The 14,140-nt window shown below is 45.1% G+C and overlaps 1 protein-coding gene across 1 annotated transcript in view; it reads left to right on the top strand.

The window, feature by feature from the left end:
* Nucleotides 1-14,140, top strand: part of HMCN1 (hemicentin 1) — a 161,370-nt gene that overhangs the window by 104,632 nt on the left and 42,598 nt on the right. Inside the window, exons 46-55 of the mRNA XM_071435950.1 lie at nucleotides 228-395; nucleotides 2,809-2,922; nucleotides 5,397-5,483; nucleotides 5,889-6,080; nucleotides 6,806-6,979; nucleotides 7,911-8,024; nucleotides 9,435-9,580; nucleotides 11,171-11,321; nucleotides 12,008-12,211; nucleotides 13,754-13,867. Of these exons, the coding sequence (XP_071292051.1) occupies nucleotides 228-395; nucleotides 2,809-2,922; nucleotides 5,397-5,483; nucleotides 5,889-6,080; nucleotides 6,806-6,979; nucleotides 7,911-8,024; nucleotides 9,435-9,580; nucleotides 11,171-11,321; nucleotides 12,008-12,211; nucleotides 13,754-13,867 (1,464 nt within the window). The remainder of the gene's footprint in view (nucleotides 1-227; nucleotides 396-2,808; nucleotides 2,923-5,396; nucleotides 5,484-5,888; nucleotides 6,081-6,805; nucleotides 6,980-7,910; nucleotides 8,025-9,434; nucleotides 9,581-11,170; nucleotides 11,322-12,007; nucleotides 12,212-13,753; nucleotides 13,868-14,140) is intronic.

Genomic DNA, 14,140 nt, shown 5'->3' with positions numbered 1-14,140 from the left:
GTTGCTTCATCTCCCAAGATAACCAGGATATGGTACAATTTTACATTATACTGGGGTGAATGTCATGGTGGGAAATACTCTGTTGTTGGAGAGAGAAATTAAGGTTTAACCAAGACCACCCTGCTACTCACCCTCAGTAAACTAATATGTGGGTGACACAATTTTTTGTGAGCAAAATAAATTTGTATTTGCTCTGAAGTATGGCTTTTCTTTACTCTTTGCTGTAGTTCCCCCAAGTATTGGTGGTTACCTGCAGCTGCCTGAAAACATCAGCACTGTGGAGAAGAATCCCATCTCCCTGGTTTGTGAAGCCTCAGGAATCCCATTGCCAGCAATCACGTGGCTCAAGAATGGGTTGCCCATCACCTTGAACAGCTCAGTGCAAATCCTCTCAGGTACAGAAGTTGGAGGGCACATGGCAACATCTCACTTTGTCATGCCCAGAAATACTCTTCATTATCTCTCCTATTTATTTTTTGCCACCTCTTCCTCTTCACAATTGTTTTATCATTTAAAGAGGAAAAATCTTTGAAAGAACAAATGACAAAAACCAAAGCACATCTCTAATTTCTAGGGGTCTGTGTATGAAACGAAAGAGAGCCTCAGAAATGAGTGCATGTAAAAGCATTTCTGGCTGTGTTGTTTCTTTGACCTTGGATTTGCCACTGGCAAGTAGAAATCTCATGACAATAACTTGTTATGAAGTTTTATGATAGCCACCATGCAAAGCCTGCATCATGAACCTAAGAAAACTATCAGACAGGTAAAGAGCTGGAAGATGTTTAAGAGCTCAGATAAGACTGCATTTGAAGCTGATCAGCTTCAGGATATTTTAATGAGTGCAGCTTTTAATGTTACAGATAGTCCTGTCCTATGCTTTCCCATTTTTGCATATGGTGTATGGAAAAAGGAGTGGGTGTCTGATTATTTCCCAGTATGAACCTGGCTCTGGGAGTGCTCTCCATTCCCTTCTGTTTCAAGTTGCCATCAACAAAAATAACATCTTCTGGGCTTGATTGTTTCTGTCCTGTCTGTTGCTTTCTACACCCACACTAATCTCACCTCCCGGATCAAGAGTCAGGAAGGGAGAGACAAAAAGATGTTTATTGTCTCTGGATGTTGGCTGTGTGGGAGGGGAAACACGCCAGGGCTCAGGGCTTTGTTTTCCTCCAGACTTTGTGCTTCAGAAAGATACATGTTGTGGTAGTGAACTGTAGCCAGCATGGCACTTGGAGCTTTATTTCTGCTTGTAAAGCTGTAAAAAACAACAACAACAACAAAAATCCTCCTCTAATTTTGGATTTAAATACTTTGCCAAAGCAAGATTTTGGTTCTGTTGACTGAAAACATACTTGGCATTGTGGATAATTTCAGTGTGTGGACACACTGCTGGCAGCTTTTAGTCAGTTAATTCAGATCATGGAATCACAGAATATCCTGATCTGGAAGGGACCCACAAGGACCACCAGTCCAGCTCCTGGCCCTGCACATGGGCTTTAGGAAGGAGAAGAGCTTTTGTTTAGCCAAATGTAGAAAATCTGTCCTGCCTCAGCACTGGAGGGCTTGGTGTGTGATACCAGGGAAGGTCACAGTCAATGTCCTGCAGGCAGGTTTCTGCCTCTGCTTTGGCCTTGTGCAGGGCTGGATGGGAGAAGGGATCAGGGAGACACGAGGCTGGCAGACCTGAGCCTCCCTCAGTGTCCCAATGCTCCCTCTGGCAGGGCAGGATTCCTTGGGCAGAGGCACATCCAGTAACCAGCTCAGCAGTTTGTTCCTCCAAGTGCATGACCAGGGTCATCACTTTCTGGGCTGTGTCTCAACTGTGATAGCCACAGGCAGGGCTGGTGTGGTGTGGGTTAGGGAATGCTGCTAACCAGAAACTGGGAAAAGCTGCAGGCTGGCTGCTGCCTTTGGCTTCACACTGAAATGCTCCCTAATGTCTGTTCTACTGTTCCTCTGCCAAAAAGCAAGAAAAGAGGAGTTACTCTGTGATGGCAAAGCAGGGAGATTCCTCATCCTTGGTCAAACATACTTGCAAATCTTCCTTTTAAATGAACGTGTCTGTGCAGAGGTGACTTGACTACTACAGAGTCAAGAAGAATCTGTTCTTTCAAACCATTGTATGTAAACCAGTGCTATTATCAGCTGTTACTCTTATTATTGATGGTACAATTAATGCAAATGCTGGAAGGGAGAGGTGGAATTTTATTCCTTATCAATGAAAATACCTTAAGGGTGTTTATATAACAAGGTACTTATAGAGTTAAGCTTATTTTTGTGTATACACACATAAAAAGCACTGATGAGACATTATTAATTTTCATGAATATTCATCTAGAATCTCAATACAGCAAAGCACCCTTCTCAGTGAAAACCCTGCTGTCTGAAGCACTCTGTGCTGTCCCAATTTCCTGCCCAGCAGTGTGTGTTACAAGCAGAGTGTTCCTGCCATGTCCTAAGTGCCATTCCATGAATCCCATGCAGTGAAGCAGGGTGTGTGCGCCCTGTCCAGCCTGGGATGGTGCTGGGTGGCAGGGCAGGGTGTGTGTGCCCTGTCCAGCCTGGGATGGTGCTGGGTGGCAGGGCAGGGTGTGTGTGCCCTGTCCAGCCTGGGATGGTGCTGGGTGGCAGGGCAGGGTGTGTGTGCCCTGTCCAGCCTGGGATGGTGCTGGGTGGCAGGGCAGGGTGTGTGTGCCCTGTCCAGCCTGGGATGGTGCTGGGTGGCAGAGCAGGGTGTGTGTGCCCTGCCCAGCCTGGGATGGTGCTGGGTGGCAGAGCAGGACTCTGATGCTGTTTTGGCTGTCTCAGGGGGCCGGACACTGCGGCTCAGCCCTGTGGGTGTGGCAGATGAGGGACATTACACCTGTGTGGTGACCAATGCTGCAGGAGAGGCCAGGAAGGACTTCCACCTCTCTGTCCTGGGTGAGTACCTGCTAGGGTTTGGGGCAGCACAAGAGAGGGGTTTATACACTAAGGGGGAGGGCATTCTGTACACATTGCTGGTATTTTAAAAAAATATTACGCCGAAACACACATCCTTAGGGGGAAAAAAGTGAATTTGTTACCACAGACTGAAAATTGGGCTGTAAAGAGAAGCTTCTTCTACATAGAATCATAGAAACCTAGAAGGGTTTAGATTGGAAGGGACTTCCTTAAAGCACGTCTCATTCTAAACTTCCCCCACCTCCTCCCCATGAGCACCACTATCCCAGCTTGCTCCAAGCCCTGTCCAGCCTGGCCTTGGGTACTTTCAGGGATGGCAATCTGTGCCACAACCTCCCCACCCTCAAAGGGAAAAATTCCTTCCCAATATCCCATCTGACCCTGCCCTCTGGCTGTAGGAGACCATTCCCCCTTATCCTGTCCCTCCAGATCCTTGTCCAAAGTCCCTCTCCAGCTCTCCTGGAGCCCATTGATGTCCTAGAAGGGTCTCCAGAGTCTCCTCAGAGTCTTCTCCAGGGTCAGCAATCCCAACTCCAGTACAGTGGAAACCTTTAGTCAGCAGAGCATTTACTATGACAGAGGATATAAACCAATGTGGTAGGGGGTGATCCTGCTGATGTACTTAGACCAGGAGTTCTCCAGCAGGCTCTTTAGATGCTATTTGGAACCATTAATGTATTATTCTATCACATTGCTTAGTTTTGCAAATCGGTGTTTTCCCCAGAAAACACTACTTTTTGTTTTAGTAACTGTTATTTTTATCAATAACTGTCAGGCCTGGCACAGTGGAAGTTTTCTTTTAGGATTTCTGTGTAGAATTTTGTTCTTAGTTTCCTTTCTCTGAGTGCTGAGCACCCTCATCTTCCTTTGCCTCCAGCTGATTTGGGCATATTCAGCTGGTAAATGATAACTCCTATTCAAGTCAGTTCATGTTTATTTGATGAGCTCATGGAAGTGTAAGTGTGGTAGAATGGAAGAGATGGATAAACACTGGAAAGCATTCATTGTCTCACTGTTTTCTTTGGAGGGTTTTAGTAGCAGGGTGTTCTCGAGGGTTCTGGGAATCTCTATTGCATAGGCTTTGTTTTCCTTGAAGAAAAATGCTCAGTGAAGCTGATTTCAAGTGGAAAATTCCATTGTTCAGTCTTCTCTTCCCTCCCCCCAATAATTTCTTTGTCTTTCTAGAGGAAAGTTACTGGAATGGGTCCTGACAGTGGCACAGAATCCTCACCAGTTGCTGTCAGTGGGAACTGTACACAGACATGCCAGGGTTTTTCTGGGTTATTGTAGGAGGCGCAGCAGTCTGCAGGCAGAACTTGGTGTAATAAGCACAATATTTATATATTTGAAAAAGGTTTGGTGTGGCTTTGCCATATTTTTGAAATTAAGATGTGTTGACGACTTACTGTATTCTTTTGGAGTCAAAGCAATGAGTTGCTGTCTTTGTTTATGAATAGTAGTAACTTTTGGCCTGACTTAAGTCCTGAACTTTATGATATTAAGTTTTGTTTTCCCCCATCTGTTTCCTTCACTCAAGTTTTAACCCTTCATTAGTTCTCAGAAATCTGGTGTAACATTCTTGTCTCTGTTGACAATGAATTCTGCATATTTCCATGATTCTTACTTTTGTTTGTTTCCAGCAGTGAGCTAGAACACAAACAAGCTGTTAAATATATTAAATATATTTTAATTCCTTTCTTCTTAGGTCTTCTATCTAGGCTGAAAGTTTGCATTTTGCAGGATTATTAAAATATAAATCAGGCTCCTTACTCTGATTCTTTTGTTACAAAATGTCCTATATCTCCTGGAGATGGAGCACCTTTCTAATAACTACAGGTCTCCTTTCCAGCCTGTTACACTCCATGCCTGCTTCAACTTGTAGTGCCAATTTCTTTTGGCCTGATCTACAAATGCCTCTACCTTGAAAGAAATAATTGATCACAACTTTTAACCAGCACAGCTACTCCCCAACATGCTCATAATCTTCCCTCCACATCCAAAAGCACAAGTTGACCAGGATAATTTGGAAACATGTCAGCCACATCAGCCATACAGTAGGAGTTTCCTTGCCTTGGGTTGGCTGTTTGGGGGGGGGGGGGGGGGGGGGGTGATATGTATTTTAAGGATTTTATCTTCTACTTCCCTAGAGAAATGTAATTTGTACCACAGCCAGGTGCCTTTAGACCAATGTAATGGTTCATTCCCATATGGAATTAGCTGTATTTGCAGAGAACACTGATCAGCTGTAGCACAGCATCCACTTGTTCAGAATCTGTTGTATTGCTCTTGGTTTTTTATGGCAGTTACTGTGTAACCAAACACAAACAGTGGTGAATTTGTTCTCCTAGTCTTGTGTTCCTGGACTCATCCCTCCTAGCAGCAGCATCAAGCAGCCTGTTGTATTTCAGTGTTGCAAGGAATCCATGCTGATGTTGTGTCCTTGCCTGTTGCAGTGCCTCCAGGGATTGTGGGGGAAAATGCTCTGGAAGATGTGAAAGTGAAGGAGAAGCATGGAGTTACCCTGACGTGTGAGGTGACAGGTAAAAGAGCAGGTTATGATTTCCCTTTGCTCATCAAAGCCATGGTCAGATCACTACTGGTGCTGCACAGCCTGTTTTTAAGGGGATTTCAGCTCAGCAGGATTTTTAAATCTCAGATTTAACTGTGGTGCTTAGAGCAGGACTAAGCACTGCTTGTAAAGGTTGGATGAGATGAAGCCAGAGGGATGTTGCTATGATATTTCTTCTCCAAAGGCCTATGGAATTTCAGAGGAGGTGTATGCATTCAGGAGGTTCAGAGACTTCAGAATGCATTTTCCAAAACTTCCCTCCTTGAATATACATGAAAAGGACACCTGAAACTGTTTTTTCCTGTTTCTCAGAAATCTTGGTATATCCTAGAGGTTATGCACAGCTCATGTTTGCCATTTTCCCAACTCCATCAAGGGAACCCTGTGCCACAGGTCACGTGGCTGAAGGATGGGCAGGCTCTGGCTGAGGCTGGAGATCCCAGGATCGTGTCCAGCGGGCGATCCCTGCACATCTCCGAGGCGCAGCTCCTGGACATGGGGCGCTACACCTGCGTGGCATCCAACTCTGCTGGGGACAGGAGCAAAACCTACAGCCTCAACGTGCTTGGTGAGCAGCTGGGCTGCCTCTGCCACAGGAACAGGCAGCTCAGAAAGAGTCCTGTTGGAATCCTATAGGGCTTTTTTGGCAGCAGTGCAAAAGGTTGCCTGTCTGTGATTAGGATTTTACATCTTAGTAATTGATAGGTGGTAGTGGTTTAATAGAAACGCCAGTGCTGTGCTTTAGACAACAGAGCTGGAACACAGGGAACCTTCACAGGGTATACTCCCTATGGAATGGGCAGGACAGCACTTTGGTTTGTTGTGATTCAAGCAAGGAGCATCTGAAGAGCATTTCAGATTGTGATCTCTTCAGAAAAGCTGAAACCATCTGCACTCCTTATTTTTTTTTTTTTTTTCCATGAGGATTATTGCACAACGAAGTGCAAACAATGGTGAGTTTGTTTTCCACAGCCTTGTTCCTAGGCTCATCCCTCCTTCCAGGATCATCAAGCAGCAGCTCTGCTCAAGGAGTGGTGGCTGGCTTCCTGGGGAGCTGTGCTTGACAAAGGCACGAGTGGGAGTGAATTCCACTGGTTTGGGATCACTGCTGACTTCAGGACAAAACATAAAACCAGCTGAGTGTTATCTGGGTCTGGGTTTTGGTGCTTCTTGTAGGACTGCCCCCCAGCTAGCTGAGGCTGCAGCCAGATTTCTGGACTAAGCAAGGACCAGAAAATAGGCTTTTCAGAGAGGGGCTTTCCTCCCTGTGGTTACTGATTTTGTTGTTCCCAGTGGCTCCAAGCATTGTGGGAGCAGACAGCCAAGGGAATGCAGAGGATATCACCGTTATCCTCAACAGCCCCACCTCACTGGTCTGTGAAGCTTATTCCTACCCCCCAGCCACCATCACCTGGCTGAAAGATGGGAATCCCTTAGAGTCCAGCAGAAACATCCGCATTCTGCCAGGTAAACTCGGTTCCTATTGAGAAATAACGCCTGATTATTTTATTGCATGTTTTTCTGTTACAGACTTCTTTTAAAAAAATCAAAGGATATATTTCTGTTAAGTGCAATGCACTGGCACAGGTTGCCCAGAGAAGTTGTGGCTGTCCCATCCCTGGAGGTGTCCAAGGCCAGGCTGGACAGGGCTTGGAGCAACCTGGGACAGTGGAAGGTGTCCCTACCCATGAATGGGCCTTAAGTTCCTTCCAGCCCAAACCATTCTGGGATTCTTTGTACTTCTCTAGCACTCCCTATTCCAATATTTTTAAGTGCTTCACATTAACTGATTGTTTATTTGTGTTTTATTATGTATTTATCATTTTGTACCATCAAGCAAAATGATGGGAAAATTCATATGAGTTAATGATGTATATAAATGACTTGCAATTAAATGTGGAAATTAGATGGAGAGAGATAAAAATTAATAAAGAGAATAAGGTGGGATTTTTCTAGATCATTAGTAGTTTGCCATTTTTAGTTAGTAGAATAATTTCTCCCTAGTATCTGTGGAGGTGGAAAATGGGAACAAGCTTCAGAGGGAACACTGGAGTACTGTAGTTGTATGAGTAGATTACCTTGTTAACTGCAAGTGTTCAGAGAAAGAATGAGTCTTGGTTAAATATCTTCGAGAAATTCCCTGCACAAATTTCTTGATGGAATTTGTTAACAAATTTCTCAAGAATCCATATTCAACAGGAGTTGTGATCCACGGCACTGCCATGAATCATGCACTCATTTGTTACACATGGTAGTAAGCATAGTAAGCAGTCAGGTTTTCTGCTCTCCAAAGGGCAGATTTTGGACCAAAGGGTTGGAAATATGCTGCAGGAAGTATTTAAATAACTGGGAAGCAAGAGTGTGGTGTGAGTGCCATTCAAGGTTGTGTCTTTGGCAGGTGGGCGGACCCTGCAGATCCTGAATGCCCAGCAGGACAGCGCTGGAAGATACACCTGCATCGCCACAAACGAGGCTGGGGAGACACTGAGGCACTATGAAGTGAAAGTCTACAGTATGGCAATGCTTTCAGTTTTTGAAATTCTAGTTTTGCATTCTTCCATTTTCCCCATTGCAGTGTTATCTGTCCTGGTGAATACAAGATTTCCTATTAATGGCTTTGCTGAGCAGACATCTGTATTAGCTCTGGCATTGCTGGAGGAAAGACACCAGAAAAGTTGATTGTTGCATACTTTGCAATGCTACAGTTGTGCTAAAAGCCTTTATGTCCCTCAGGGGAGGACATCTAAGAAACACTGAACTCCAGTTTCCTCTGAAATGCTTCTTTTGGTGCTGATTTTCTGGTCAAATGAGTGCAGCACAATGAGAGATGAGAGCAGAGAATCTCCTGAGCACAGAAACCATTTTAGAAAAACAGGAGAGGGCCTCTAATATCTAATGGGACACTTTATTGAGGAAGGCAAAACAGAAGGATACTATTTTTATATCCTTCCATAAGATCCCATATGCACAAAAGTTTTCCTGTTCAAATCTTTCTGTCAGCTCATTTTCCTTTGAGAATCTCTACCTACTCAATTTTAATGCTCAAATGCTTCATTATGGGCTCAATCAAGTGTGATTTTTACCTTTTTTTAAAATTTCCCAGTCTTATTTGGAATTGGTTTGCTCCCTTACAGTACCCATACTGTTATTTAATTGCACCAAGTCCTTAATAAGGCCCCTCTGGATTTGGAATAATGAGAAGGTGACAAATGAGTTTATTACTAATGCATGTCTATGTGGGAATGTAATGCCCTCCACCCCCAAATGCCATTGCAACTGTCAGTTGTTATTAGGATACTGTAAGTATTAGGGGAAATTTTAAAAATTCCCAGTGGAAAAGAAGAGTAGAAGATTCTCTGAAAGCATTTTACATAATTTCAAAAATATTATGAGACCAAGCTGGGGGGCAGCTGAAGAATTTTGAAACATTCTATTTTCCTTCTGATTCAGAAAGAAACAAGGATTTTGCAACACTGGGATTTCAGTGGAAATGCTGAGTTTTGACTAGTTACCCTGAGTGCAGACTTGTGATCAAACATGTTTCTGGGAATATTAGTTTCCATTAAAATGCTCTTTAATGACTACAATACCCTGAACTTTATAGAATTGAAGCCAGGCACGTAATAATGAAGTGCTGTAGTTAGGTAGGGCTGTAGTCAGGTTTGCATGCTTAAAAACCTGCATGTTTAAAAGTGTTGAACACAGTTTTATATATTTTTGTACATAATAACTGTACTAAAAATAGCTGAAAATACATATATATATATAAGTAATAATTTGGCATTTGACTGTGGGCAGGAGGCCCACAGTTTATTGGGGGAATGCACTTTCCAGTAGGTTATCATCTTAGTTAATGTTGAAATGCTGCAGCAGCCAGTAAACCATGACAGTCTGTCTCCTCTCTGCCTTTGTCTGTGCGCAGTTCCACCCACCATTGCCAAAGGGGATGTCTCAGGGACAGGGCTGTCCCCCAAGGAGGTGAAGATCAAAGTGAACCACAGCCTGACCCTGGAGTGTGAAGCCCATGCCATTCCTGCTGCTGCCATCAGCTGGTACAAGGATGGACAGGCCAGTCACAAACTCAATTCCTTCCTCTGAGGAGATGTGGGACAGGGACAGCTGTGTGTTCACTGTCCCTGGAAATAGCATCCATACAGGGAGAGGAGTCACTGTCACTCCCTGCTGCTGGCAGAAGCATTGCCCAGCAGTTCAGGGTGTTTGCTGGCACCCAGACCTCTGCTAATCAACACCCTGGCTTTTGCTGGGTGCCTGGCAGTGCCTGGGACACCGGGGCTGGAGTTTCCAGGCCTGGCACTGGCCTGTGCTGGGAGAGGGAGTGCCCTTCTTGGCAGGAGCATCCCATGGTGTGACCACAGGGCTGTGGCTGTTGTGTAAAACCCCCAAAGGCCCTGTTATTTACAGATGGTTCTCTCAAGTGCTGCCCTTGCAGAAGTTGCAGAGCCTCCCCCTTGGTCCTGGCAGAGCTCAGAAAGCCACAAGAGCATCTGGCTGCTCCGGGGGGGGCGGGGGTGAGGCACAAGTCCTGCCACACACAGCGCTCCATGAATCTGTCTGGGGAGCTGGGAAGGGCAGGGCCACGCGGACACACTGAAATACAGCACAGGGGATGAATAAAAAAGGACCTGTGCTGCTTCCCTGTAAGACAGGAGAATAGACTCTCTTGCTTGAGTTGTTCTTGGTAGGGCACTCGTTGTGGAACAGCTCTTCCTGGATTTAAGGAGCATGTGGGAGTAATGTCGATGATCACCCGCTGACTGTTTCAGGTGTGCCCTGCTGTTCTGGGATCCCTGGGAGTCCTGGCTGTATTGCCAAAGAAAAACTCAGTTTGGGGAGTTAAGAGGTCCCCAAAGGCAGTGACCGTGCACACCTGACTGCCACTGGCACAGCAGCTGCTGCTCCCTAGGCTGCCCTGGGTGAAAGGCTCTCACTCCTGTCCATGGACTGAATGAATTCTCCCCTGCAGGACTGGAGTTCAGTGCTGACTCCCTAATCATGGAAGCATGGGCTCATGGCATGGTGTGGGTTGGCAGGGACCTCAAAGCCCATCCAGTTCCACCCCTGCCATGGGCAGAGACCACTAGACCAGGCTGCTGATGTAGATGAGCACATGTAATGTATTCTGGACACACAGGCTGTGTCACTGCAGCCTCTGCTGCCACCTGTGAGCCACATTTGGGCACAGGAATATCTAATCCTGTGTCTCTCTGTGCTGCTGCTTTGTCTATTCTATGTTCACACCATGTCCTTGCTGGCAGCAGATCTGTAGGATGGGTTAGATCCATTTGTTCACCTCACAGAAAGCTGGGAATTTTCCAGGTATTGGAAGCTTGGCCTGTGAGTCAGGCATTGGATCAACCTGATTGGATCCAATGCCACAAAAGCACTGGCCTGATGGGAATGGCATTGCTCCTCTCAGGAGCATCCTGGGGCTAGGAGTGATGGAAAATCACATCCTTGAGGAGACCAGCCACCACGATTGGAAGGATGAAGATGCAGAGTTTCTGACAACCGTGAAAAGAAAATTGTCTCCAGGAACTTGGAGCTTGATTGAGTTTACTCTATATCACTACCACAAATCTGGCTATTTCTGGTGTGTTCTTTGCTGAGTATTAATTTTCATTTGAATTGACATTGCAGCCAGTGCAGGCAGATGAGCATGTCCTGATCCAGGGCAGTGGCCACACCCTGCACATCAAGGAGGCCCAGGTGTCAGACACGGGGCGCTACACTTGTCTGGCCTCCAACATTGCTGGGGAGGATGAGCTGGAATTTGATGTAAATATACAAGGTAAAAGGGTAATAAAACTCTCCTGGTAGCCTGCTTTTTTTAGTGTTCTGGGATGTTGGAATTAATAATTTTAGGTCCTTTACCCTTGCATGGTCAAACCCAATGCTTTTGTGTTTTTAGGGATATTTTGCTCATTGCTGACATGTAGTATTTGATTATTCTTTTTTATGATGTGTTTATGAAATCAGTGCAAGGACATAGGAACTCTGATCTTCCTTTAAATGCCATGAAAAATTTTAATTTGTTTTGAACTAAGACATACTTCACTTTTCTGTTTCAAGTAGTATTTAGAGGCCGCAGACATAAGCACCCTATTGCCCTACTGTGTGTAAATACAAGGAACCAGTCATGAATAATTTCTGAAAATTTAGACAAGATGAGAGCTTGAGTGAAACCAGATACCACATTGTTTAAGTATTTTTGTTGATGAATACCCTCTGTGTTTGTTACCAGGTCATCTTACACTGTTATTTATTACTCTTCAAAAAATACTTAGTAAATTGCTCAATTGTTTCTTCTAGGAGAACTAGAGTTTTCCTGAGTAACTTAATGTGGGGGAGGAGTTTATTTAATACACTTAATTTTTATTGCTGCTATTGAACATTACAATACCTTCTTATGTCTTGACTTCAAAATGAGCTACTTGTGCTGCAAAATGCTAACATTATTCCTCTTCTTTGTTGTAGTTCCTCCTAGCTTCCAAAAGTCTTACAGGGAATGGGAAGCTGGGAACATGGTGGATGCAGAAAGAGGTGGAGAAAGGAAAGATGTGATTGTCAACAACCCCCTCTCACTGTACTGTGAGACCAACGCTGTTCCTCCCCCTGTGCTCACGTGGTTTAAGGATGGGCATCCCCTGAGCTCCAGTGACAGAGTGCTCATCCTGCCAGGTGGGTGTGCATCTGGCACTCTCTGGCCCTGCACTGAGGTGATCAGAGGGATGGAGCCCCTCTCCTGTGAGAAAAGGCTGGGAGAGTTGGGATTGTTCGGGCTGGAAGCTTCAGGCTGACCTCATTGTGGCCTCCAGTGCCTGAAGGGGCTGACAGGAAACATGGAGAGAGGCTGTTTACAAGGGATGGAGGGACAGGACAAGGGGGTATAGACTCAAAAGAAAATGGGTTTAGATGGGATATTGGGAAGAAGTTCTTCCCTATGAGAGTGGGGAGGCCCTGGGTCCGTGGCAGTGTCCAAGGCCAGGCTGGATGGGGCTTGGAGCAACCTGGGACAGTGGAAGGTGTCCCTGCCCATGGCAGGGGGTTCCATTGGATGGGCTCTAAGGTCCTTTCCAACCCAAACAGTTCTATGATTCTATGATTAAGAAGTGGCCTTAGTGCTGGTATTTGTGTAGTGATGAGACACTTTTCTCCTTCAGAACACTTCTTTAATGTTTTTTTCAGACTTCATTAGCTGGAAATATTTCTCTCCAGTCCTTGGCCTTAAGTTGTTTTCTTTAATTTAAGAAGTAGTCCCTAAAATGGTGTGAATCTCACTATTGAACTCTCACAGTGAATCATGGAATTGCAGAACAGTTTGGTTTGAAGGAATCTTAAGGCCCATCTCATTCCACCCTCTGCCATGGGCAGGGACACTTTCCACTATCCCAGGTTGCTCCAAGCCCCATCCAACCTGGCCTTGGACACTTCATTGTGTTGCAAGATGAAATGCAGCAATGATACCTTCTCTCTGATGTGTTCCTGATTTATTTCCTTATTAAATTTGCTTTGACAAAAAGATAATTGGAGTAGAAAAGCCTCTTAACCAAGGGATGAGGCATGGAAAGCATGTCTGCAGCAGAAAAATGGCCATAATCCCCTTCTTAAGCTTGTGGGGCAGGAAAAGAGCTGCCTGCAGTCATGAGTGTTGCTATGCAGAGATGGTTTGGGATGGAGTGTTTAAGGAAGGGCAGTGGTAAAAGGGGAGCACTTGTTTGTCCATCTTGTTCATCTCTTGAGAAAGCAATGACAAATACTCCCAAAGTGTATTCCTAAGATCTCCTCTCCTTTTGAAGGTATGTACATGGCTATGCTTTTATGAAGAATAGAGTGAAAAGTTCCTCTCCGCCTCAGAAGTGAATCTGTTCAGTTTGGAGTAGAATATTCTGTGCTTATATTTCCTTTTGCCTATTAGTGTTGTGCCATCTTACTGAGAAATATTTCTATTTTTGATGGAAGAGTAATGCCTGGCTACATATTGCTGCAGCATGATCTTCCTTTATGTGGAATTAATTGCTCTCTTCTAACATTTCAGTATGAGCATGGCTACACTCCAACTATCCGCCTGTAGAAAAAGTAGCCAGGAAATAAAAACCTTCAGCTACTTATAATTCAGACCAAATGCTGACCATTCATAAATTTGCTTGCTCAGGTCTCTGGTGGGATGTGGTGTGGAGATGATGGAGAGTGCTTGATGCTGCCTTGGCCTTTTGTTTGCAGGAGGCCGGGTGCTGCAGATCGCGCGGGCGCGCGCGGCCGACGCCGGCAGATACGTGTGTGTGGCAGTCAACGAGGCCGGGCAGGACTCCATCCACTACGACGTCCGAGTGCTCTGTGAGCTCCCCTTCTCCTCTGAGTGCCAAAAAAAGGGTTCTGTGCAAAATAACCAACCGTTACAGCCCAGGAGTCCATAGTGTTTTTAATGATTATTTGTAAGCGATGACATTAATGTGTTCAGGGTGCTGGAGCTGTACAGATTTGTGTGAACAGTGTTGATGTTTTTAGTTCCATGTGTGTAGGTCATTCTTACAGGAACTCAGTTGTGTTACAGCTCTCACCATTCACCAGAAAGAAAAGCATAGGTAAAAATCCAGGTTTTGTCTTGGT

The sequence above is a fragment of the Agelaius tricolor genome, unplaced genomic scaffold (genome assembly GCF_023055355.1).
Source record: "Agelaius tricolor isolate 1412-34295 unplaced genomic scaffold, bAgeTri1.0.p SCAF_11, whole genome shotgun sequence".
Lineage (NCBI taxonomy): Eukaryota > Metazoa > Chordata > Aves > Passeriformes > Icteridae > Agelaius > Agelaius tricolor.
The sequence above is the reverse complement of the archived record's forward strand: the minus strand, read 5'-3'. Positions and strand labels throughout refer to the sequence as shown.